This window comes from Prionailurus viverrinus, chromosome B2 (assembly GCF_022837055.1).
Source record: "Prionailurus viverrinus isolate Anna chromosome B2, UM_Priviv_1.0, whole genome shotgun sequence".
NCBI lineage: Eukaryota > Metazoa > Chordata > Mammalia > Carnivora > Felidae > Prionailurus > Prionailurus viverrinus.
Window position 1 is genome coordinate 32,288,051 of NC_062565.1, and position 24,409 is coordinate 32,312,459.

General features: G+C 56.1%; 3 protein-coding genes across 23 annotated transcripts in view; 2 read left to right on the forward strand and 1 right to left on the reverse strand.

Moving 5' to 3' along the window:
* Positions 1–89: 89 nt before the first annotated feature.
* On the forward strand, positions 90–5,571 carry PHF1 (PHD finger protein 1). 5 transcript variants are annotated; one of them, XM_047860780.1, is made up of 15 exons: positions 91–618; positions 1,338–1,513; positions 1,608–1,689; positions 1,799–1,894; positions 2,314–2,414; positions 2,501–2,649; positions 2,838–2,933; positions 3,144–3,212; positions 3,349–3,472; positions 3,582–3,649; positions 3,815–3,919; positions 4,044–4,233; positions 4,322–4,416; positions 4,689–4,766; positions 4,928–5,571. In XM_047860780.1, exons 2-15 carry the CDS (start codon positions 1,355–1,357, stop codon positions 5,214–5,216), a joined length of 1,701 nt encoding a protein of 566 aa, XP_047716736.1. In that variant the 5' UTR covers positions 91–618; positions 1,338–1,354; the 3' UTR covers positions 5,217–5,571. The 5 variants fall into 5 exon arrangements, with proteins under 5 accessions (XP_047716739.1, XP_047716736.1, XP_047716737.1 ...); XM_047860779.1 differs by having other exon boundaries at positions 92–618; positions 4,686–4,766; XM_047860783.1 differs by lacking the exon at positions 4,044–4,233 and having other exon boundaries at positions 90–618; positions 4,928–5,128.
* A 106-nt stretch (positions 5,572–5,677) lies between these two features.
* CUTA (cutA divalent cation tolerance homolog) lies at positions 5,678–7,316 on the reverse strand. Of its 3 annotated transcripts, none has more exons than XM_047859096.1 (6): positions 7,194–7,316; positions 6,587–6,795; positions 6,346–6,405; positions 6,190–6,235; positions 6,022–6,071; positions 5,678–5,896 (listed from the first exon to the last, which is right to left on the reverse strand). In XM_047859096.1, the coding sequence occupies exons 2-6, from the start codon at positions 6,766–6,768 to the stop codon at positions 5,770–5,772; spliced, it is 465 nt and encodes a 154-aa protein (XP_047715052.1). In that variant the 5' UTR covers positions 6,769–6,795; positions 7,194–7,316; the 3' UTR covers positions 5,678–5,769. The 3 variants fall into 3 exon arrangements, with proteins under 3 accessions (XP_047715052.1, XP_047715051.1, XP_047715050.1); XM_047859095.1 differs by having other exon boundaries at positions 7,058–7,200; XM_047859094.1 differs by lacking the exon at positions 7,194–7,316 and adding an exon at positions 6,989–7,187.
* A 273-nt stretch (positions 7,317–7,589) lies between these two features.
* Positions 7,590–24,409, forward strand: part of SYNGAP1 (synaptic Ras GTPase activating protein 1) — a 33,845-nt gene continuing 17,025 nt past the window's right edge. For 4 of the 15 annotated variants that reach the window (XR_007152219.1, XR_007152218.1, XR_007152217.1 and 1 more), the window contains exons 1-6: positions 11,470–12,333; positions 12,938–13,059; positions 15,209–15,314; positions 21,586–21,677; positions 22,141–22,262; positions 24,052–24,205. Coding sequence is in view for 10 of the 15 variants with exons in the window: in XM_047859090.1 (XP_047715046.1) it covers positions 12,955–13,059; positions 15,209–15,314; positions 21,586–21,677; positions 22,141–22,262; positions 24,052–24,205 (579 nt within the window). In the remaining 5 variants the exon portion in view is untranslated. Of the gene's footprint in view, positions 7,735–11,469; positions 12,334–12,937; positions 13,060–15,208; positions 15,315–21,585; positions 21,678–22,140; positions 22,263–24,051; positions 24,206–24,409 lie in introns of those variants that run through there. The other 11 variants (XM_047859084.1, XM_047859092.1, XM_047859089.1 and 8 more) reach the window with 7 other exon arrangements.

Genomic DNA, 24,409 nt, shown 5'->3' on the forward strand with positions numbered 1-24,409 from the left:
GCGGGGGCGACGGGAAGCGTGAATGGAGGGCGGGGTCGTGAACTGGGGCCGGGAGGCGGGACTTGGAGTGACCATGGAGGTTGGGGGGGCAGTTAACGGATGTGGCTGGGGCGGGGGCCAGTCTGGAGGCCGGCTGTCGGGAGGGGGGGATTCCCTCCTGCCCCGAAGGCGGGTCTCCCTCCGAGGAAGGGGCTGTGGGGATTCCCTCTCCCTCCGGGTCTTGACTTTCCACCCGCCCCAGCTGTGGAGAGGGCACAGCTCGCTCGGCGGCCTCCAGGCCCGTTGGAGGTGAGGGAGGTGGGGTGAGGTGGTGCCCGCCCCCCCCACCGGCTCCTCCTTCCCCCCAGTCCTCCCCTCCCACCACCCTCCCCCCGAGCCGGTTTGTCCCTCCCCTCCCCTCCCCTCCTTTCCCCCGCCGCCTCCTCCTGCCGCTGCCGCTGCTTTGGCTGCTGCGTCATACGCCCCAGAGCTGCCGGGACGGAGGGGCTGGGCCTGGGGACCCCCCGGCCCTTGCCTGCCCGCCCTCCGACGCCCAGACGTGCCCTCCCCGCGCGGGGGGTTCGCCTCGGTCTCCCACGTCTGCCTCTGCCCGGCTCCCGGCGGCCCCAGCTGTCACTGGTAAGGAGGCGGCGGGAGGCGCCCGTGGGGGGGCAGGGAGCCGGGGGTCGGCGCGCAGGGCGCGGGCGGGAGAGCCTCGCCGCCTAGGCATCGGTTCGGGCTGGGCCGACTCAAGTCCCCTCTCGGACTCGCCGTCATGGGGAGTAGAGACCGGGACTGGGACACGCCCCCCTCCCGGGGCACTCAGGGAAGTTATCTAACCCGGGGGCAGGGAGCCCCGTATTTGAGGGTGACCTGACATAACCTGGCATCAGGTTGATTGTTCTGAATGAGACACGCGGGCCCAGGGAGGCAGCCGTTCCTATTCTGGAAAACATCTCCAGAAAAGGTCCCAAAACACATCTCTGGGTAGCAGAGCACCCCAATTATGATACCTCTAACAGGAGAAGGTGATAGTAGAAACTGAATGGTCACCTTTGCTTCTTCGATCATCGTTTCTCCTACAATCTCAAGGCCAGGATATAGTATCCCAGGGGAGCTCTGGAAGCTGGGAAGCTAGAGAACTAGGTTGGGAGGTGGGGGTAGTTAGGGAGAGGAGAGCCAGGCACCAGAGTTGGAAGAGCTGGAGTCAAGAAGCTTGGGAGGGGGGCTGTGTGATTTCCTATCCAGGTGCTTCAGATTTGGAGTCTGGGGGCACAGCAGCTCGAGTCCTTGAGGCAAAGAAAATTGGGGACAGTTTCTCAACATTCATAACCTTCTCCTATCCCACTTCTGGCTAGGCCCCCCCCAGGATGCAATGGCACAGCCCCCCCGGCTGAGCCGCTCTGGTGCCCCCCCACTTTGGGACCCAGCCTCCCCTGCTCCCACTTCAGGCCCCAGGCCTCGACTTTGGGAGGGTCAAGATGTTTTGGCCAGATGGACGGATGGGCTGCTATACTTGGGAACCATCAAGAAGGTAAGACCTTTTTGATTTCTGACCTAGCGCCTTTCCCCCATTCCCCTTATGTAGTTCTGATTCCTGTTTCATCCCCTGTGCTCATCCATTCCAGGTGGACAGTGCTCGGGAGGTGTGTCTGGTCCAGTTTGAGGACGATTCCCAGTTTCTGGTTCTATGGAAAGACATTAGCCCCGGTGAGACCCTGGGGACCCAAGTGTGTGCATGCCATGGAAAATAGAAACTTGGCTTGGGGGATGGAAAGGGGCTTGAGGACAGGCCCTGCAACACTGTGTTTCCTCACAGCTGCCCTCCCTGGGGAGGAACTCCTCTGCTGTGTCTGTCGCTCTGAGACTGTGGTCCCTGGGAACCGGCTGGTCAGCTGTGAGAAGTGTCGCCACGGTGAGAGGGCGGGACACCTGAATGGTCTAGCTTGCCTCTGAACCTTCCCTCCACCATGGTCCTTATGCCATTGTCCTGGCTGAGTCCCCAAGCCACTGCTCTGGGCAGTGTCCTCAACCCTGTAACCTCATTCCCTTCCAGCACAGGGAGAAACAGCCATGGAGGGGGGAGGCGTGAGCTTTGTAGACAGTGGGTGCTTCAAATACACCCTTGTCTAATCATAAGATTTGGGGCAAATCCCCAAACCTCTAGGAGCCTGGTTCCCTCATCTGTAAAATAAGAGTAATTCACTCACCGCAGCAGGATCGTGGCAAAAAATGAAATGAGGTGGCTGAGACTCTTCCTATCCCAGTATCTAGCCCACCTAGGTATGCAATGCCATAAGTGGTTGGTCTACCCTCAATATTATCATTATTCAGCTTATCACCAGGACTGCCACGTTCCCAGAGCTCCAGCCCCTGGAGAGGGAGAGGGCCCATCCTGGGTCTGCCGCCAGTGTGTCTTCGCCATCGCCACCAAGGTAAAGGCACTTTCCTGTGGGAACCCCCTACCCACAGCTTCTCCCCACCACCCCTCTGAGGCGGCCTGTCCACTCCCTCTCTGCAGAGGGGGGGTGCACTGAAGAAGGGCCCTTACGCCCGGGCCATGCTGGGCATGAAGCTGTCACTGCCATATGGACTGAAGGGGCTCGACTGGGACGCTGGACATCTGAGCAACCGGCAGCAGAGCTACTGTTACTGTGGTGGTCCTGGGGAGTGAGTAATGAGGGGGGGGAGGTAAGGAATGAGTGATAGAGTAGGGGGGAGGCGGACTTCGGGGAATGAAGGAGAAAGAACAGAGTGACGCGAGTGCCAAAGAGGGCAGGGGGAGGTGGTGAGTAGGGTCCGGGGCAGTGGAGGTGGGGGCAGTGTCTGGAGGTCACTAGGCCTGTGCTCCCCCGCAGGTGGAACCTGAAAATGCTGCAGTGCCGGAGCTGCCTGCAGTGGTTCCATGAAGCCTGCACCCAGTGTCTGAGCAAGCCCCTCCTCTATGGGGACAGGTGAGACTGGGGCAGCCGGGAGCCACGGGGAGCCCTCTCACTCTGCTCCACTCTCTTGGCGCCCTGCCATGCTGTCTCAGATCTGTCCTCTTCCCAAGCTCTGAAGCTTCCCTTCCCTGCGTGCCCCATCCTTGCTCGTGAGTCCTCTATAGTGTGGTAGGTATTATTTTCTTGCATAAGGTGTGTTCTCCCCTTCTCGCCCACTTCCAGGTTCTATGAGTTTGAATGCTGTGTGTGTCGGGGGGGCCCTGAGAAGGTCAGGAGGCTACAGCTTCGCTGGTGAGCTGGTTTGGGGACCAGTGTAACTTCTCTCCGCACCCCCAGGATTTCATCCTGCACACCCCAACCTCCCAGCTTGGGATTCTCTAGGCTATTTTAATGCTTCCACAACCTTGACAACCCAATATTTCTTCAGGGTGGATGTGGCCCATCTTGTCCTCTATCACCTCAGCGTTTGCTGTAAGAAAAAATACTTTGATTTTGACCGTGAGATCCTCCCATTCACCTCTGAGAATTGGGACAGTTTGCTCCTCGGGGAGGTAAGGGGTAGTGAGGCTTCGGCGATGAGGGTGGAACAAGGAAGTATAAAGAAAGGGGGAAGGGAAGCATCACTGCTCCCCTGACCCCATTTTCCCTCCCCTCCCCCAGCTCTCAGATACCCCCAAGGGAGAACGTTCTTCCAAACTCCTCTCTGCTCTCAACAGCCACAAGGACCGGTGAGTTGGATGGAGACAGGCTCAGAATGAGATGCAGATATGGATATGGAATCCTGGGAGGGAAGGGGCTGCCACCCCCCTGGAAGATCATCTCTGAAAAGTGACAGCATAAGAAGGGCTCTTTTTTACTGCACTGACCCTGTATCATTTGTCTCCTCACCCCAGTTTCATTTCAGGGAGGGAGATTAAGAAGAGGAAATGTTTGTTTGGTCTTCATGCTCGGATCCCTCCCCCTGTAGAGCCCCTTACTGGAGATGGAGCCCCCACCAGGTCACTGGTCCAGGGAGGATGGGGAAATTCTCAGGGTATCAGTAGGGGGTGGTATATGTATGGAGATGGGGAGGTCTTTGGGGTGTCCGGGAGGGGGCTGGGGGGATAAGGAGGCCTCTTACAGCTTCCCTTCAGGGCAGGGCCCTGGGGGAGGGGTCTCACGTCCCCTGGGGAAGCGCCGGAGGCCGGAGCCAGAGCCCCTGAGGAGGAGGCAGAAGGGGAAAATGGAGGAGCTGGGGCCACCCTCAGCAGTGCGCAATCAGCCCGAGCCCCAGGAGCAAAGGGAGCGGGCTCGTCTGCAGAGGGCACTGCAGGTACAGGGGCAGGGGGATCCCCACGGAGCAAATGGTGGTGTGGGAAGGAATCAAGGATTATCTCTCAGTCCTTTGCTCCTTCTTCTAGGCCTCAGTGTCTCCACCAACCCCCAGCCCTAACCAGAGTTACCAGGGCAGCAGCGGCTACAACTTCCGGCCCACAGACGCCCGCTGCCTGCCCAGGTCAGTGCTCCTTCACCCTCCAACCAGATATGCACCCTTGGAGTCTCTTCTCCAATTATCTACATCCTCTGAACTTTCTTACCCAGAATTATTTCTCCCCCTTGGCTCCCCCCTTCTTGTCTTAGAGAGACTTCTAGAACCAATGTCTGATCCCTAGTATTCTGGGGATGGGGATTCCTTGGGGCTAATGTTTGCGCTCTGCCCTTCTCAGTGGGAGAGGGTCCTATTCCCCTGCTTCAGGTCCTGACTTTCCCCCTCCCCAACCCCAGCAGTCCCATCCGGATGTTCGCTTCCTTCCACCCCTCTGCCAGCACCGCAGGGACCTCTGGGGATGGTGAACCCCCAGACAGGTGAGATTCTACCCCTTTGCCTGTGCCACCCCTCTTCACCTCTATGTTCCTAAGTTCCTCAGTCTCTAACTTGATTGCTTCGTTCCTCTGATCCACATGTGAGCTCCATTTTCAGTCAGTCCTTATCTGCATCTGGACTCACAATTGCCTTCTCTCCCTAGGTCACCCCTGGAACTTCACATTGGTTTCCCCACAGACATCCCTAAAAGTGCCCCCCACTCGATGACTGCCTCATCTTCCTCAGTCCCAGCCCCCTCCCCAGGTCTTCCTAGACGCTCAGCACCCACTTCTCCCCTGTGCCGTAGTTTGTCTCCTGGGACTGGGGGAGGAGTCCGAGGTGGGGTTGGCTACCTGTCCCGAGGGGACCCTGTCCGGGTCCTTGCTCGGAGAGTACGGCCTGATGGTTCTGTGCAGTACCTGGTTGAGTGGGGAGGTGGGGGCATCTTCTGAACAGCCTGCCTCTGCCCACCTCCCCATTCACACACACCGGCACTTTCATACCCTGACCTCTGACCTCACCTACAGCTGGGATGTACCTGGGGAGGTAGGGGGTAGTTCTCTCTACTGCCCAGGCTGGAATCCAGGTGGGGGGATTGGGGGAGAGGCTGTCTCTTCTCTGCTCCCTTCGTGATTCCTGACCCTTCCCCCATCCCTCTTCCCATTTCCTTTGATGTTATTTTGTTACAGCTTTTTAAATATTTTTTAAAATTATTTAACCCCTGGGGACTGAGACTGAGGGCAGGGGGGTGGGGGATGATAAAGGATCCCAGACTCTGTATGATTGAAATAAAGGTAAATAAACAAATCTAGCAGCCCTGGGTCATTCTGGAAGATGAGAACACAGGAAACAGAAGCACTTCTAATCTTCCCAAATTCACATATGTGACAAGAAAAGAGGCAAAAGGCAGAGAGAACCACAGACAGGATTTATTAGGGGCCCAGTTATCACTGCAAGTCAAAGGGCATTGAAATATACAAGGGGAACATGGCAGAACCGGTCTCATCATGGTAGGACTGTGCTGGAGTCCGCAACTGACTCTGTAACCTGGCGCACCCAATGCAAATATGGGGAGTTCCCCTGCTCCACAGGCAATGCGATCACCTCGGCCACTTCGTAAGGGTGCACAGAACTGAAAAAATGGTGGGGGCGGGGGGGAGGAATCACTCAAAGATTTACCTAAAGGAGCCCACTCCCTCGGACTGCCCAACAAGTCCTACCCCACGCCCTCACCCCTACCCACGTCAGAGTTCTCACCGAACATAATCTGTCAAAGCTGGAACCAAGGAACTTCGTGTTTTAATCATCTAAGAAGCAAAGATAAGCATGATTGAATCAGGGGTGGGGTTGATTTCAGGATCTCTTGACGGATAGAAGCCAAAAGGGTTTCAAAAGGGTTTCGCTGGATGGGGAAACGTTTCTCACCATCAGCACTTCACTGTCCTCCTCAAGCTCTCCTTTCCATTCATAGCTGAAAAGGTCAGGGAGACAGTGTTAAGGGAGCAAAGACTGCCCTCAAGGAAAGGCCCAGTCAGCCCCTAGAGTCAGGTTAACCCCCCCCCCCCAAAGCCTATGACTCACATGGATGTAATCTGAGGGATGAGGTTAACGCAGGCTGCCAGGCGCTTCTCCACCACAGCCCTGAAGGTGAAGAGAAAGCCCCATTCAGAATGCCCCATGACCCGGATTTTTGCACTGGCAGCCAAAGGACAGGGTTCCAAAGCGGGAGATCAGGCAGGAAGCTGCAGGAGTGCACTTCTCTGCCACCTCCAACTCTCTCCCCTCACGATCCTCCTTCCTGGCTCCACGCTAAGGTTCCCACCTGGCGATCTCCTTGGCGACCCTCTCGTTGGGGCAGGTGACAAAGGCTGCAGAGACTGAGCCGGGAACATAGCCTGAGCTCGAGGCCGGCGAGGGCTGGGACGGGGGGCTTCCGGAAGCCATGGTCAGCAGAGCTCGGGGTAGCAAGAGAAGGCGAGAGGCCACAGGCAGCAGCGCCGGCATCCAAAGAAGCGACAGAAGCAGAGCGGCCTGAGAGCACGAAATGAATTCGGTGTCACTCCACAACTACCCGAGGAAACTGCATCTCGTGAACCCTTCGCTTGGATAGACAAGCTCTGCCCTTCCCCTTTTCTGCACCCCGAAGGAAAAGGTCCCTGAAGCTGGGAGAGAAACTTGAGCAATTAAGGCAGACTCGGTTTCCACTCCCTCCTCAGAAGCCAACCTCTAGGATTTGGGGAGCGGGTGGTGGTAGAGGCTGCGAGGACCGGAAGGGGCGGGGCCGGCCACTCACCCCTGCGCCGAACAGGATTGCGGAAGCCCGCCCCCAACTCATGCAGCCTATTGCTGGTAGAGGAGGGTTGAATGTCAAAAATCACACGTAACTCCGAGAAACGACCCCAAACCCAGGAAGAGCGGCCTCTTCTTACCTGGGCAGCAGTCACGTGATAAGAAAAAGCACACCACGCGCCCACAGCGGAAGCCGGACGAACATCCAGAGCCAGCCAATCCTGGCCCTCACGTGGCCCAGTTTGCCCCTCCTCCTGAAGGAGGAGGAGCGAAAGGGAATTGGGCCAATCGACAGCCGGATCTGCAGACGTGCGCGGAAATGGCACTCTCGTTTCCGTGTAAACCGGAAAACAGCCAATTGCAGGCTGAGGGGAGCCGCAGCGTCGTTCCACTGTCACGTGAGGGGGCCTGTCTCCCTCAGGCGGCTGTATCTCAATGAGCGACGCGAAGAGGCCAATCGCTGGCCAGCCCCGCACGCCACGTGATGAGAGTGCTGGTGCTAGGAAAGGGGGGCTGGAGACCCCGCCAATTCGATGCGTCAGGTTGTGGAGTGTGGAATCATCTTTAAACGCCAGAATGTGCCCAGTTACAGCCGTTAGACTGTTCCCGAGGCCTTAAAGAGTGGGAGGGTCTGAGAAGCTCGAATCTCAGGGGGTAAAGAGAGCGCCCCCTGCCTCTTTGGTTAGGACTGACATATGTCTAGGTTGGGTAATGAACAGGGATAATCTGAGAAGCCAGCTGTCCCTGGGCAGGGGAAAGTGATTAGGCAGGGATGTGCATGGCAAGACGATGGCTAGGTGGGGCAAGATGCTTTTTTAAAAGGACAGAGTGAAACACTGTGAATGGGATAGAGGGTGATGAAAATGGGGCTGAGGGCAATTCAGCCTTCTTAACTGAAACCCTACAGCTGGAGACAGACTGGTGAATGGGGTGGGGGTGGGGAAGAGACTAGGGCAGCAGGTTGGGGATATGGAGGACACCAAGACGTGGTGATGGTCCTTTTGTCCCTCACCCCTCTTCTATTGAACTCTTCAGGACTTATAACACCTCTGAGTCTTGGGTCTCCTTCCCTTAACCCATCCCCCAGGAGCCTGGACCTGTCCTACATAACTTCCCTGGGGCCCAAGCACATCCAGTGACCCAAAAATGTAGAGAGGGGCCAATGAGAGGAGAGAGAGGTGGGAGGAGGCAGCAGAGAAAAGGCTCTTGCCACTCCCCCTACCCAGTATTTCTCCTCCTTTCAAGATCTGGGGTCTCTGGGTCTGCTGGGTGGGTGTCACTGGGCGTTTATCAGAGTTCCGTCCTACCTGCGTCATCTGTCTTTGGATTTGGAGTTTGTTTCTGAGCTGGATCTCTGTAGGGCCTTTCAGTATTTGCAGTGGGATCCTTCTTGGGACCGAGATTCCTTTTTGTTTTGGGAATTTCTGTGTTTCTGGGACTGAGATCACTCTCTCTCCAAGGTCTTTCAAACTCTTTATGAGTTTGGGGTCTCTGCATTCTACATCTCTGAGCTACCTGAGTGTCTCTTTCTCCTCTTCTTCTCTCTTTTCCCTTCTGCCCATCCTCAACCCTCAGGTCTGGAGTTTCTTGGTCTCCTGAATTATCAGTCTCTGAGTCTGCAGTTTCTTTTCTCTGAGATTTAAGTCTGGGGTCTGGTATCTTTGGATCTGAGTTCTCTAAGACCTAATTCGAGGTCTGGATTTTTTCTGAATCTGGATCTCATCTTTTTCTTTGACTCTAGGTCTCTGATCTTGGTTCCTGAAATTACCATCTGATTCTGGAGTCTTAAGATTTCTGTGGCTGTGCAGAACCTTTTTGAAGCTGGACATTGATATTTTGATCTCTGACCCTTCTCTCAATGGGGAGGGGAGTCCAGGATCTGTTTTGTGCCCTGAGATTGGGGTATCTTTCCCTCTAGATTTTGGGTTTAAAATTAACCGCCCCCCCCCCCCTGGGGGATGGCAAGGTATATTTCTCTGTGGGTCTGGGGTCTGTCAGTCTCAGGATCTGAGGTATGCATCTTTAGAACTGCACTCCGTCTACTATGTTTTTGAGGCAGGGGTCTCTCTCTCTCTGGTTCTCACTGGGTAGGGGTGGGGGCTGCAGAGTCTCTCTCTCCTCCTCCTCCTGCTCTCTCCTCTCTCGCTCACTCCCCCGCCCCCCTCTCTCTCTCTCTCTCTCTCTCTCCCTCCCGGCTGCTGCTGCTGCCGTTGGCTCCTATTCTCCTCCTCCTCCTCCTCTCTCCTCCTCTCCGCTCCTCTCTGCTCCTCTCTCCTCCTCTCTCCTCCTCCTCCTCCTCCACCTCCTCCTCCTTCTCCCCCTCTCTCTCCCCCTCTTTCTCTCTTCTCTTTCTCCCCCGTCCCCCCGCCCCCTCCCCCCCAGGCCTGATGAGCAGGTCTCGCGCCTCCATCCATCGGGGGAGCATCCCCGCGATGTCCTATGCCCCCTTCAGAGGTACGGTGGTGAGGGGAGGGGGAGGGCCAGTTGGGGGGGGGCAAGAGGGGGAGGGGCAGGGGCGGGGGGGGGGGTGTGCAGAGCCGGGGCCAGGGAGGGGAGCAGCTGAAATGGAGGGAGAGAGAGGAGGACCGGGAAGGCAGGGATGGGAGCAATGGGGAAGGAGGATTGGGAGGCCAGAAGATAGGGGTAGATAGGGGCCGGAGGGGCCAGGAAACAGGCTTTGAATGGGGCTGAAGGGAAAATGATGAAGGGGAAAAGAGATTGCCAGAAAGGGTGGGAATATAGAAGGCTAGGGTTGGGGGGAGACCTGCAGAAATAATTTGGAGGTGGGAGCTGAGAGATGAGGAAGATATTAAGGAAATAGAAGGACAGAGTCTTAGGAGAGGGGCCGGAAGGGGGAAATGAAAACACAGGGATGGAAAGAGAGGCCAAGAAGATGGGGGGGTAGTATATGGTGGAGGGGCTCAGAGAATGGTAGGGGGTTGAAAAAAGAGGAGGATGGAGGGAGAGAAGAAGGGGCCAGATGGAGAGAGAGGGAGGCAGTGGGGGGTGGGGGAATGGAGGGTCCAGATGGAGGGAAGAGAGGAGAGAGGGAATGGGCTGGGGGAGGAGAGACCAGGGCAGGGGGAGGGCCAAATTATGTGTGTGTTTATTGAGGGGGGGGAGGGGGCAATAGAAGTAAGATTGAGCGCTGGGAGTAGAGGGCAGGTTAGGACCCTGCCCCAGACTCTGACCATCACTAAGGCCTTTGACCAGAGAAATGTACCCTCCGGGGTCCTATCCGCCCCCTTCACTTCACCACTTTTACCCCCCTCCCCCACCTCCAATCCTTATTTCCATTCCCCCTCCCTCCTCTGGTGTCCATCACCTATATCTTTCCCCCCATATGGTGTCCGTTCCTTATATGAGTCCCCCTTCTGTTCTTCCCCTATCTCAGTCCCTTCTCTGGCCCATTCCCTCTCCCCTCCCTTCTATCTGGTAGCTCCCTTATATCTCTGCCACCTCTCTACCTCTCCTTCATGACCCCATTGTCTTAGTACCCCTGTTAGGTGCACCTCATTTCCTCTGCCCCATGTCCGACTGGGCTCTTCTGGTATATTCCCTTGTCTCTAGGGATTGACTCTCATTTCTGCCTCCTTTTCACTTAGCTCCATCCCTGTGATTTGTCCCCCAGTCCATCCTCTATCCCTACCCCATTCCCCATCTTGTCACTGCAAGTCTGTGCCTACCCACTTTCCACTAATACCTTACTTCGCTCTTCCACCCGTTCCTCTTTTCTTGTCTCCTCTACTTCCCGGGGCGTTGGAGATTTGGGGTGCAAAGATACAGGTTTTGATGGTTGGAACAGGGCCTATGAGACATCCCCATCTAAGCCCTGTGGGATTTCTTATCCTAGTAAAATTTTTTCCCTTTTCTCAGCTGTGTTGGTCTGTCTCTTGCATCTGCCTCCCAGAATCATCCTTACTTAAGTCCAGACAATATGTGTGTGGGGGGTGTGTGTTTCCAGAGTCGCTCCTAAGCTAAGTTCCCTGCAACCTTCCCTGCTCCCGGGGGGAAAGTGTCCCCTAAACTCTAGCCTGCCTTCCTGTGGCTACAGCCAGAACCAGCCCCTCCCAGAATGGTTATATGTATCAACAGACTTCTCTTCTGGGAGCCCTCAGAGTCTGAGTGCGGTGGGCATGTTGCCTGCAGTGTGTGCAGTCTCAGAGCCTAGGGACTGGTGATATCTGTATCTAAGAGGGTATTGGAGAGAATCTCTGAGGTGGCATGGAGATAGTGAAAGTCTGGAAGTACTGGGGTTTCTAAATATATGTATTCTAGGGGTTCATCTCTGACTCTGATGTGAAGGTTACGTCCATTTGAAGAACATGCATATCGACAGAAAGGGGCTAGATTTTTCAAAACTTTCCTGCTCAGGGGTATTCAGTTAGATTTTATTTTATTTTAAAGTAGGCTCCACTCCCAACATGGGGATGGAACTCATGACCCTGAGATCAAGAGTCACATTCTCTACTGACTGAGCCAGCCAGGCGCCCCAGGGTACTCATTTAGGAGGGAGCTTAAAGAACAGTTCTTTTCCTGCAATATGTCCATGATTAGTTATCCTGTAAAGGTGACAGGATTTGATTTTTTTTTTCTTCCTCTAAATTGTTTCACACTGTGATACCTTAAACCTATTTTCTGTCACTTTGATGTCACCAATTTGATTCTTACTTCCATAGGGCCTGTTCCCTGTGTCCCTGTGATGGTGTGTGGCATTGGGATTTAAAGGAGAGACAGTTTGCAGGGATGGGGGAATGGAAAGAACAGCTAAACTGGGTAAGATGCCCCCTGGGGGCATCTCCGAGCATGGGCAATGCTTGGTCTAGTGTTCTTTTTCAGAAGTTTGTCCCCATCCTCAGCTTGCACTTTGGAGGCCCCCTCTCTGTCACAGGCCCAGACCTTCCATCCTTCCTTCCCCTCTTTCTTCCTCAAGCTCCTCACTGTGCCTTGGAGAGGTTCCTAACCTGTGGAGTTGGCTTCCGTCCTGTCCGTGGAGACTAGGTGAAGAGAAGGGGCAGTACTGAATCTTTAATCTCTGGGCATGGAGTGGGAGAAGAGATCAATTCAGTCTCTGTTCATTCAAACAAAGGCATGTCTCCTACCTCCTCACTCTCCAGCCCCTCCATAGCCAGATGTTGACAAGACCTATCCTCCCCCTACCACCAGAAGAACCAGAACTTTCCCCAGAGGTTGAGCGGGGTTGGGCTAGAGGAGGAGGGAGCTGAGAATAGAGGAGAGACAGGAGGAGAGGCCCTCTCCTGTCTCTGATTCTGTGAACAGGTAAGCTCCCTCACTTCCTCTCTTTTCCAGATGCTTAGCTATCAGAATTTCATGACCCAAATGTTCCTACCCACCCCACCCCCATCCTTCTTTCCCACAGCCGTGCAGCCCTCCTCTCACTGTCTTACAGATGGGTGAGCCACCTTCCCTCCAAGTCCTCATCTTCTGGATGCCCTCCCTCTTCCCAGTCACCCACCACCACCATCTCTGTGTGCCTTCCTTCTGCCAGTTTTGCTGTTCCTTCCATCTTTTTATATATATTTTTTGATGTGGATGGAAAGCACGGTCACTTTCTCTGCCTCTAAACTTGTACCCTCTCTGTCATGATATGCTTCCCCTCCCTGAAACCCGCCCCCCTGAATTTCTTAACTCAAGTCTACGGAGCCCCCTGTGATGTGATTTCCCCTCCCCTCTTTCCCCCCAGATATACAGGCTTATCTTCTGTTCCTTTAAAGTTACTATGTGCCTACCCTCTATCTGTGATCTCAAGGCGGGTGGGGTGTCATTCTCCCACTTTGTGGACTCTCTCTCTTGCCATTTTGGGCCTCTGTCTCCTAAACGCATAGAGCCTCCCTTACTGTTTCTGTGTGTCTCTGTCCCCCAGATGTACGGGGACCCCCTATGCACCGAACCCAATACGTTCATTCCCCATATGATCGTCCTGGTTGGAACCCACGGTTCTGCATCATCTCGGGGAACCAGCTTCTCATGCTGGATGAGGACGAGGTGAGCGGAGTGGGAAGGTTGGGAAAAGACCTCTGGGTAGCATGGGAGAATGTGGAGAGAATAAGAAGAAGAATCCTCATTAGCGAAGGGATGACAGGCACAGAGAAAGCAAAAAAGAGAGAAACATTTGCAAGCGGCCTGGGGAGGGTGGCCACTGAGATTTGGATTGGGATGTGCAAAAGTACAGGCCTTCTCTCCCCTTGGCCAGGGGATCTTTCTGGGCCATATGCAGGGTTGGGAAGGAGATGTGGTTCTGAAGATTTGGGGGTGGCTCCTGTTGTCACCCTGACCATATTGTGGGATAGGTTAGGATGGGAAAGGGAAACTGAAGGGTTTGGAGAAGGGGTGGCAAAATGGGTATTGCTTTGGAGGGATCACCTCCAAAGTGATCCTTGAGAACCCTCTCCTCTTCTCCCCACCCCTACCTCAGCAAGACCCATCATTCACCACTCCCAGTCCTGCCCTTATCATGTTGGGAGAGGGAATTGAGGGAAACTGGGCGGTGGGGGGTGGGGGTGCTGGGAGGTACTGGGAGAGATGACAGAAGTCATTGGATGTTGGTGTGGATGGCGGTGAAGATTGGGAAGGTGCCTGCAGTCAGGGTTTAGAAAGACTGGGAGGGCTTTCACCAGAGACATCAATCAGGAAAAGAATATAAGGGAGGGGAAGCCAGGGGGAGGAGGGGAACTAGAAGTAGAGGACATTTTCTAAAGGAGTAGGAGTAGGAGAGGGGCAGGGACTAGTCAAAGTGTGGGAGGTGGGGGCCACGCAGGGCCATTAGAGGCAGGGGAGTATGGGTTCCCACCAGTCACTGAAGCAGCAGTGGGGGACCCATCAGAGAAAATGGGATGCAGATATGGATGCCCAGAGGTGTGATCCAGGGAGTGGCGGTGATCTGGGAGAGCAGCTTTAGAGAGTGATAGGTAGCCTCTGAAACCAGATTAGTGGTGAGAGATGTGCTCCCAGTGCTGTTGGGGAGGGTGTGGTGAGGCAGGGCTAGAATTGGAGTTGGGGTTAATCAGGGTTCTGAGGGACCTGAGGGGCAAGTGAGAGTGTGGAAAGATGGCCAGCTAGAACTTCCAGGTCACAGGGGACATGGTGGCTTTAAAGGACGAGGTGGTTAGGGAGTCCAAGTTTTAGGCATTGGGGGGCATTTGAGTGATTCACTTGTGGTCGCGGGTCTTGACCAAAGGTTGTGGTCTGCAGGATGAATTGGGGAAACAGGAACCAATGAGAGTGGGGACTGTTGGGAGGATGAAGAGGGAGAGCAATGGATGGGGTAATGGTGGAATGGTAGAGATGAGCTCAGGTGGTGGGGGGAACCGGTGGCCAGCAAGCTGAGGGGCACTACAAGTGGCCAGAGTCTGGAGTAGGGAGGGTGTGGGATGGGATGGGATGGGTAGGTAAGCAGCGTTTAGGGCCACAGGGGCTGAAGTGGATGGGTTGTGGACCTGGGGCTAGGGACTTAGCAAGGCGGGGTGGTTCTTGTAGGGTAGAGGAGATTGGAGGATTGGAGCTGGGGATGAGGCTCAGGGAGTGGGAATGGCTCAAGAGAAGAGGGATGTGAGAGAGGTTGAGTGGGGGGGCGAGGGAAGGAGATGAAGGGTGTGGGGAGGTGACCAGGCCCTTTGGGGGGTGTGGGGAGGTTGGGTCCCAGTCTGGCCGAAAGCCCGGCCGTGGGAGGGAGACAAGCTGTAGATCCTGATTATAAATGCAGCTTCTGCTACCCCCGTGACAGGCACGGAGGGAGGGAAGGTGGTGAGGGAGGTGGGAGGTTGGGAGGAAAGCGGGGAGAATGGAGGAATTGAAGGTCAAGGGGAAAGGGGATTAGGAGAGTAGCAGACTCCTGCGGAGTTGCGGGAAGAACTGAGTCGGGTTTGGGAGAATTTCCCGGAGGGTGTTTCAAAAGAAATGGAGGGAGGGAAGAGGAGGATGGGACGGGAGGGAACGAGAGAGAGAGACACTTGGAGAGAGAGGGGAAAGAGCAATCGACTCATCCCGAGACACTTCAAGAGTGTGCGGGAGCAGGGGCTGAAGGTGGGCAGGCCCGATGGAGAGGGAGGTTCATTCTTCCTCGGTGGTGGGGGCGGGGGGCAAGAAGAGGGACGGCTTGGGCCAGTGAGGTCTGACACACCCCCGCATCCCCTAGATACACCCCCTTCTGATCCGGGACCGGAGGAGCGAGTCCAGTCGCAACAAACTGCTGAGACGCACGGTCTCCGTGCCGGTGGAGGGGCGGCCCCACGGCGAGCATGGTACGGCGGCCGAGCAGGCTCTCGTGCCCCGGACAGTCGCGGGGAGAGGGCTGAAGGTGGACCGGGCTGCCGGGGAGGGGGGAGTCCGGGAAATGAGGGAGCTGTCAGGGGGTGGGAGGAGGAGGAGGAGGAGGAGGAGGAGGAGGAGGAGACAAAGTCTCTCATCCTGCGAGTGGGAGCCTGGGAGGAGAAGGCGCCCTCCTCTGGGATCTGGAGCGGGACTGGGGCTGTGGGTGAGAGGCCCCAGTGGTCTTTGCTCTGTTTCGCTCCCTTTTTCCTCTCCAGCAGCGAAGTTTGCCTGTTTTCCTGATGCTTGTAAAAATAGTCTCCTTAGATCTTTAGCTTCCTGTCCGAGCGTTCCGGCCCCTGCCCCTCCCAGCCCTTGGTCTGAGATCGTGGAGAGAATGACCTAGTTCCTGCCCTTCCCCCAGACCTCTGCCCCACCCCCACGGTCCTGATTCCTCTCCCAGACCTTCGGGCCTGTGGGCCCTTCCTCTTTTCTCCCCCCACCCCTTTTTCTCTTCTCTTCAACTGCTGCTATTTTCTGCAATTCTGTCGCCCCCTTTCTCTTTCCTCCCTGATTTCTCATTATTTTCTGCACCCCTCTTGATTCCTCTGTCGGTCCCCTCTGCTCCCAGTGGAACTTCATCAGACCCCCATCATCTTTCTGTCTGTCTGTAGAGCTATCTGCTCAGTCTGTCTCTCCAACTCTCTCCCTCTCTCCATCTGTCTCTTCCCCTCCCTCCCTCTTTCTGCCCCCCCTCCACCCCCCTCTTTAGTCATTTAAAAAAAGATTTTTGTCTTCCTGAGAAGTTCGCTTAAAAGGTTTCCATGGGAACAGTGAGGGTAGATGAAGGCAGAGAACAGAGATCTGCAGCCAAGGTGCAGAGAGACGTCCTCAGCCCCCAGAAACCCCCATTTCACTGCCCCCTATCACTGCATTCCCCTTCCAGGACCTAGGGATCCAGTTCCTCCATCCCCTCCAAACCCCCTGGTGACCCCTTTCTTCCACCAGCAACTCCTCCCCTCAGGGATCCAGACTCCCAGTTTCTCTTGCTCAAAGAGATTGAGTGGCCTGTCTCCATCCTTTGGCATCCTTTTAGCCCTCTTCTGATAGGCCCAGGTCTCACTGCCCTTGGGGGCCAGCTTTGGGGCCCTGGGTGGGTGGGTGGGCAGGGATGTGTGTCATTGTCATGGAAACCTATGACCATGGGGGTGTGTGGATAGCACATTTCTGTGAGGCAAAGCCAGGTGGTGGTGGTGGTGGTGGTGGTGGTGGTGGTGGTGGTGTGTACAGAGAATATGTGTGATGTCTGTCACATCTGTGTGTGTGTGTGTGTGTGTGTGTGTGTGTGTGTGTGTGTGAGTCATGTCCATGTCTGGGAAAGATTTGTGTGTGCACATGTGCATACCTGTGTGTCTAGGCCAGAATGGTCACATGCTCATGGAGCATGTTTATCATATGTCGCGTGTTTGATAATCTCTGCCCACATAATCCCCATCTTTCTCCTTATCCTGAGTCCTCAGGGTCTGGGGTCTCTGGTGTGGGTCTCCTGTGTGTTTTGGGTGGGGGCACCGTGTGTGTTTGGAGTTGGGGATGGTATGTGGAAGTTGTTGTGTTGGGGATTCAGTAGGGGTTGGAAGAGGGTCCTGGAGTATATATAGTTGGGGGGGAGGGTTTAGTGAAAGAGTTGCTAGCTGGTGAATGAACGTTTGGGGTTTTCAGGGGGACATGGAATGTGTAAAGGACCTGGAGGATATGCAGGGGACATAAGGATCTTTAGGGGGGCTTGGGGGCCTGGGTCCGCGAAGGGGTGTGCTGAGGCTGTGGACGCTGGAGCCCAGGAGAGGTCGCCGGACCTTTGAGGGGCATTGGAATCCAGGGCTCCTCCTCTGTTGGGTGGAGCCGCCGCCCCTCGTTCCCTCCGCGATTTTGGTGGGGGGTCCTGCTCGGAAGGGGATGGTGGGAGGCCCGGTTGATTTTGGGGGTCCCCTCGCCCCCCTCCCCCGTCTCTCTCGCGCTGTCTCCGGGCGACGGGGCTCGTGACAGAGGCGGCCACGGCAGCAGCGGTCGCCTAGCAACGGCGGCGGGGCCCGGGCAACGGCGGCAGCGGCGGGAGCGGCGGCGGAGGGAGCCGTTCCCGCGGCCGTCACCGCGCGGCCGTCCCGGCCGTCCCGGGCCCCGCCGCCGCCCCCAACGCGCCGGGCGGCGCGAGCCGGGCCGCGCCGCCCCCTCTCCCGCCGCACCCCGCCCCTCCCCCGCGCAGGGGCGGGGCCCCTCCCCCACCGGGGACACCCCCGACCCCCCCCAGGGGGCGGTGCGAGGTAAGGGCGGGGCCGGGCGGACGAGGAGCGCGCGTGGGGGCGGGGGCGCGCGTGTGCGTGGGCGCGAGAGGGGGTGGGGAAGCCGCGGCGGCGGCGGCGGCGGCGGCAGCTGCTCCCTCCGCATGTTCTCGCTGCATCTTCCGAGTGGGGGGAGTTATGGTAACTGGAGGGGGGCAGCGGAGGTGGGGGGTCGGGGACCGGCCTCGGGGGGGCCAGGGTCGCGAGCACGCGGGGGAGGCCGGTGCGGGGTGATCTCGGAGCCCCTTGGTGGACACGGCAGCCCGCGTGTCCGTGTATGTGTTCGTGTCCATGCTCGTGTCCCCTGTGTGTCGATGCCATGTGTACCCGGGGCCCAGTTCCTCATGCACACATGTGCAGCCAGCCGTGTGCAAGCTTGTCCTGTCTCATCGTGCCTCTCTGTCTGGTTCCTGCCTAGGAGACTGCTGGGCCGGCCACTGGTCATACTGGTACATGTCACCTCCGACCCTGAACATGCATGTCTCTCTCTGGCTGGGGCTCACCTCCAGTCAGTCTCCTGTGTGTAGGGATGTGTGGCTGCATGAGCAGGATTTTCCCTGTCCCTGGTGGCAGGTGTGTGTCTTTGCATGTGTTCCATCATTGGCCTGGGTATCTGTGTCAATCCCAGCACGGGTGTCCAGGGTGTGTCTGGATGTGGGTGGTGTGCAAGTGGGGGAAGGGAGTGAGTGTGTGTGAGTGGGCTTCTTGGCATCCTACTATGTACGAAACACCTTTGAGCTAGGCAGGTGTGAGCCCCTGGTGTGTCTAGGAGTGGGGATTGAAAAGCTGAAAAAGAAAGGAGTGGGGAGAAAGTGGAAAAGTGGGGAGAAGGGAGGTGAAGAGGAATGAGAGAGGCTTGGCTAAGAGGGAAAGAATGGCTGGAGAAAGGGAATGTGGGAGATATTGGAGCCAGATTGAGGAGAAAAGAGGATAAGAAAGCTTAAGATGGGGAACTGGATGGAGGGAGAAGGGGTCTGGGAGCTGGGGAGGAGGGGCAGGAGGAGGAAAGAGGCCTTTTGGTAAAGCTATCTCTTGAGAGAAGAAAGGGGCAAGATGAGAGAGAGGACACCGGTTCATGTAGGTTGTATAGGATCAGGCTTGGTTGGATGAGAGATGGCCACTCAGACATAGAGGCTGGCTCACAGTGAGGCCTGTCACTGCAGGTGCTGTCATTAGAGCTTCCTGTCCCCTGCACAGTTTTGCCCCCCATTTCGCTGCTCTGTCCAGCTCTGTTCCTCATCCTGCTCTGGCAACCTTTCTCCTTGGCTCCCCTCAAGAGTTGCCAGCTGGGTAGGACAAGGAAGAAAGGCCAAAGGGAAGGTTAGGGATGTGGGACATTGGAGGGCAGGGAGAGATTCTGTGGGTGATGGCAAGATTAGAGAGATTGGAGAGGCGGGAGTCCAAGCCCTCGCTGTGTATGTGTGAGAGTGCAATTGTGTGTGTACACAGGGTGTGTACATGTGTGGGTGTGTGCACAATGCCTGTGTTACGGGTGTGTGTAGGTGGCTGTTATGTGTGTGCATGCGTGTATACATCGTGCAGGGATGGGACCTGGAGACCCAGGATCGCAGTGTACACTTACCAGGTTTGCTCTGTGTGTGTACACGGGTATGTGCTGTGTTTCCTGTACATGTCATTGCATGCAGCATTAATAGCAGAATGTCCTGTGTTTCTGTCACTTTGTTTCATTTTTCTTTGTGGTTTTCTTTCTTGCGGTAGTGAAAGTCTTTGTAAGCATATGCGTACGTGGTTTACCCGTACCTGTGACTTATGTGTGAGTTCATAAATCTCAGCTCCTGATAATATGCATGAGGTGATATTACTTCCAAGAACCAAGAGAACCAATTAGCAAATTTGTTCTCTGCCTGTCAATTCTTTAGTTCCAAAGCAAAATTTTAGTGGATTTCAAGTTAGTCTTTGTGCCTTATTAAAGGAGCCTGCATATGAAAGTAGTGGCTGAGTTTGGTTCCTTGGAATGGAAGTGAGGCAGCCATACCTGAGAAATGCAGAGACTAGGAAAAAGACTTGGATGCATTGTTGAGTGTGCCCTCAGAAGGATAAATAATGCGTTTGCTCCTTGTTTTTGTTTATTGTGAGAGCAATCACTGATGCCTGTGTTGGAGTCAGGGAAGGGCTGGGGGAGAAGAAGGGGTTGTCCTGAGACAGAGTGGATGTGGTCATACTTCCCATGTGAATGAAGGATGTTTTTGCTTTTGGGGTACCAGGATACCTTGCTGTGGTTGGGATCATGGTATACTCAAGCATGTATCTTAGAGGTTAAACTGACTTCCGTGTGTGTGTGTGTGTGTGTGTGTGTGTGTGTGTGTGTGTGTGTGAGGGTTAAATGTCTAATTCTGTAATGTGCTGCCCACATGATTCCCAAGGGACTGGGGCCACAGGTCCACACCAGCAGCTCTCATGTGGGTGTCTGGGTCCAAATGTGTACTCCCCTGTTGCAGTGTTCACATATGTCTAAGCATGTATCCCGTGGGGTATGTGGGTCCCAAGGTCTCAGAACGTGGATCTGTGGCACCCCTGTGCTCACAGTTGTGTGTATGTCTCATAAGCACCTAGATCCCTATTTTTTGTATTGTGGTTATATACACGTACCCACACAGCTCAGTGTATGTTTCTGTCCTCTACACACATGTTCCCAAGGGTCTGACAAGGGTTCCTGTGTCATGGTGTCCGCATTTTTGTGGGCAGACTTTCTAACACCTGGGCTTTGAAGGCAAAGGGAAACTGAAGACTGATTCTAGGGTAGATTGCTGGTGATTTGCAATTCTGGAAGCAGACAGTGAAATGTAGCTGTAGCCCTCCCTTGTTCTGGAACCTAGAGGGTTAACAGGCAGCTCTTCCGGTCCCCCCCCCCCCCCCCAGCCTGTAGCTTCTTGTTGCCGTGGAGATGATAGCCCCGCCCCTGATGCAGCACCTGCCCCCCCATTGGCTGCAGTGGTGACTGTGGGGCTGAGGGGGGAGCCCAGGCCTGGGCAGCCATTCTGGAGCTGGAGCCGGAGCTTGGCATCCCCCCACTTTCATTCTCCTCTAGCCCCTTGGCCCCTCTAAATTCCCTGGCAGCAGAGCCCCAGCTTCCTTCCTCTGAGCTGCCACCCCTCTAGACTCGTGGCAGTCCGAGCTTCATCCGCATTCTCTTCCCCTCCTCCTCTTCTCCCTACCCTCACTTGGGAGTCCCCTGAACCTCCACTGCTCATCCTCCCCACTCCCTGCCCACTCCCCTGCATTCTTCTCTTTTCCTCTTCCCCACCCCCCTTCCCTCCTGAGTCCCTGCCACTGCAGTGCACGTGGAACCTGCCCTTCTCCCCTCCCCCTCCCATCTGCCCCTTCCTTGAATTTTCTGTCCCCAGGCTTCTTCCCCTGCCACTCCTCACAGGTCGCTTCTAAGACTTCCCCCTCCAGACCAGGGAGGGGGTCATGGGAGGCAGCCCTGGCTGTCCAGACAGACAGGGGTTCCAGGAGAGGGGGGCAGGTGGAAGATGTGCCCAGCTGAGGGGAGAGGAAAGCCTGCCTATGGGCAATGACCTTTAACCCAACTGCCCCCCCCAGCTAGCCCCTTCCTGGGGGGGTGGGCACCAAGGACCTAGCTTCTGTGGATCTTTGGTGTCCTTTTATCACTGGGGTTTTACTGACCCTCTCAGCCATGCCCTTCTGCTGACTGCCAGTCCCAGTCATGGGCCTAAGGCCTCCCACCCCATCCCCCTCGGGGGGCTCCGGCTCGGGTTCTTTACCCCCTCCTTCCCGCCGTCAGCCTCTCAGCCGCCGCTGCTCTTCCTGCTGCTTTCCGGGGGGTAGGTGAGGCTGGAGCTGAGGGGCAGAGGGAGGTGGGCGAATGGGCTGGGGCCAGAGTTGGAAACCTGGGCTAACAGCAACCCCTCCCCAACTTCCCTTCTGGCTCTTTATCCCCCTCCAGAATACCACTTGGGTCGCTCGAGGAGGAAGAGCGTCCCAGGGGGGAAGCAGTACAGCATGGAGGCCGCCCCCGCTGCGCCCTTCCGGCCCTCGGTGAGTGAAGGCACCAGCCAGATGTGGCTCAGCTGGGTCCCCTCCTCTCTAGCCCCAGCTGGAGCCCCAGGATTCTGAGAAAGGGGGCAGGAGGGAGAGAGAGAGAGAAAGCGCGCGCACACTCACTCATGCGCGCGCCTCTCCCCACCTCTTTGGTTTCCCCCTCCTTGGCTCTGTCCCCCTGCTTCTCAGACCAGCCCTCCCACCTTCTCCAAGCTGGTGTGTGTGTGTGTGTGTGTGTGTGTGTGTGTGTGTGTGTGTGTGTGTATGCTTGCACCCGTTGGGAGCAAGGGAAGAAAAATTGGTAGCAGAGCTCCTATCTCCATTTCCTCATCTCTAGAGACTTCCCTTTCACCGCCCCCCCCATCCCACTTTCATCCAGGGACTCTACCAGCTGAGGGGTGAGTAGGTAGAACTGACCCTGCCCCAATCCACCCCTCTCCCCATTTCCCCCCAACCCCAGCAAGGCTTCCTGAGCCGGAGGCTAAAAAGCTCCATCAAACGCACGAAGTCACAACCCAAACTTGACCGGACCAGCAGCTTTCGCCAGATCCTGCCTCGCTTCCGAAGTGCTGACCATGACCGGTACAGGGGCTGGAGTGGGCGGGATGAGCTGGATGCAGCATAGGGGACTCTTGGGTGAGATTGGAGGGAAGGAGGCTATCTAGGTGCAGAGAATGAAGGCCGTGGATTAGTGAATTGGTTGAGAGATGTTATGGGACAAGGGACAGAATGGAGAAGAGGAAGCAGGAGAGAGGCACGGTGCAGGGAGAGGACAAGCTGAGAGGCAGGAAGAGAATGAAGGTGAGGCCAAGGAGGGACTCTCCTGGTCACCAGAAGGATGGGCTCCATCCCCGGACTGAAGGAGCTGTACAGGACAGAGGAGGAGTAATGGAGCCTGGGAGCCTGGGAAACACTGAAGGAATCCAGGGAAGGGGTGGTGGGTTGGTAGGAGAGGGAGCAGTGTGATCTAGGAGAAGGGTGTGAGGGAATGGCAGCAGTTGGAGTGGGGCTGGGGCTGGCAGATACTGATGGATGAGGGAAGGGCAGCAGAAAGCCTGACAGAAAGGGGAGGCTTACACAGGTATGCAGGTTGACAGAACTGGGAGGGGAAGCTGTAGGGTTAATCGTGGAATGAAGTATGAGGCAGAAATCCCTCTGAGAAGTCCAGGGGGCACTGTCTCTGAGACTGGGGTTGCAGGAGATCTGATATTTGCTTCTGTTGTCTGCCTCTTGGGGTCCCTCTTTGGGTTTCCCCCTCACCCAGTCTCTCCCCAGGGAGAACCCTGTCCTCCCTTTCCCCCCATGTCTGGCCGCCCCCAGGATTGGGCAGGTAGGGAGGTTGGGATAGGTGAGTCACACCTTCCCCTACCCCCCTCCTATGTCACCAGAGCTGGATTTGGGCCTGGCGGGGGGGTGAGGGCATGGTATTCCTGGCCGCGGGGGCGGGGGGCCGGGGGAGCGTCGCGCTGACGGCAAAGGAGCCCAAGATGACGGGGCTGCTATAAATAGCCTCATGGAGGCTCCCACACCCGAGCTCTCCCTCCCGCTTTCCCGCTGCTCTCCACTCTTCCTCCCCTAGCCATCTCCCAGCCGTTCACTATCCCATCCCTCTGTGTTGTGTGCCACGTCCTCCATTCCCTCAGTCCCCTTTACCTTCTGCTCCCTGGTGTGGTCCCTGCTTGTCCCCCACCTCTGTTCCCACGCCCGTCTTCCCAGCTGCTCCTCATCTTCTTCCATCCTCGGTCTTTCCGCACGTGGCTTGGCCTCCCCCTTCTCCCTCCTGCCCTACCTCCTCCTCTTCCCCAGGCCCCATTTTCAATCTCTTCCTTCTCACTTCTCTGCCCACAGCTTTCTCCTATTGCTTGTGATTTCCCCTCCCTCCTTCCTCTGATTCTGCTAAAACTTGTCCTCTGCTTTCATTCATTCATTCTTTGAATCATTACATGTTTTTTAGGTACTAGCTGTGTGCCAGGCCCAAATAAACATTTTCTTTGTATTTCTGGTTCTTTACTCCTACTTTTCCCCCTGATATTGAGGCTCTGATTTGGGGGGTGGGGGTGGTCACCTAAAAGTGCCCCACACCCACCTGTTCTCTTTGTTTTTGTTTTTGTTTTCCTTTCTGCCATGGTCCATTTCTGGGTTGAGGTATTTCCAGGTGTCCCCAGTCCTCACAACCCCTCAGGTGTGAATTGCGGGGTAGGAGTTTCTTAAAGGGTCCTGGCTTCTCTCATTTTCCTCATGTCTTTCTGTCTGTGTCTGTGTGGGAAGGGGGCTCAGGGGACTCTTTCCCCAGGTCCCTACCCTAGAGCTAGCCCCTGGGTGTGTAAGAAGAGTGGGGCCCTGACCCTGTCATCGGACCCTTCCCTGCCAGGGCCCGGCTGATGCAGAGCTTCAAGGAGTCACACTCGCACGAGTCTTTGCTGAGCCCTAGCAGTGCGGCCGAGGCCTTGGAGCTCAACTTGGATGAAGATTCCATTATCAAGCCAGTGCATAGCTCCATCCTGGGCCAGGAGTTCTGTTTTGAGGTACTGGGTCTCGTGAACTGAGGAGTGCAGGAGCGATGGAGGGTGAGGGCACGGAGGCCTGACGAAGGTAGCACAGGTGGGGATGGTAAGGAAACAGAAACCTCTGGGGTTGAAAGAAAGGAGGGCAGGCCAGGGAGGAAGACACAGTGATGGAGTCTCCAGTCTTAGGAGTCACCTCCACTCTGGAGCCCCATCTCAACCCCC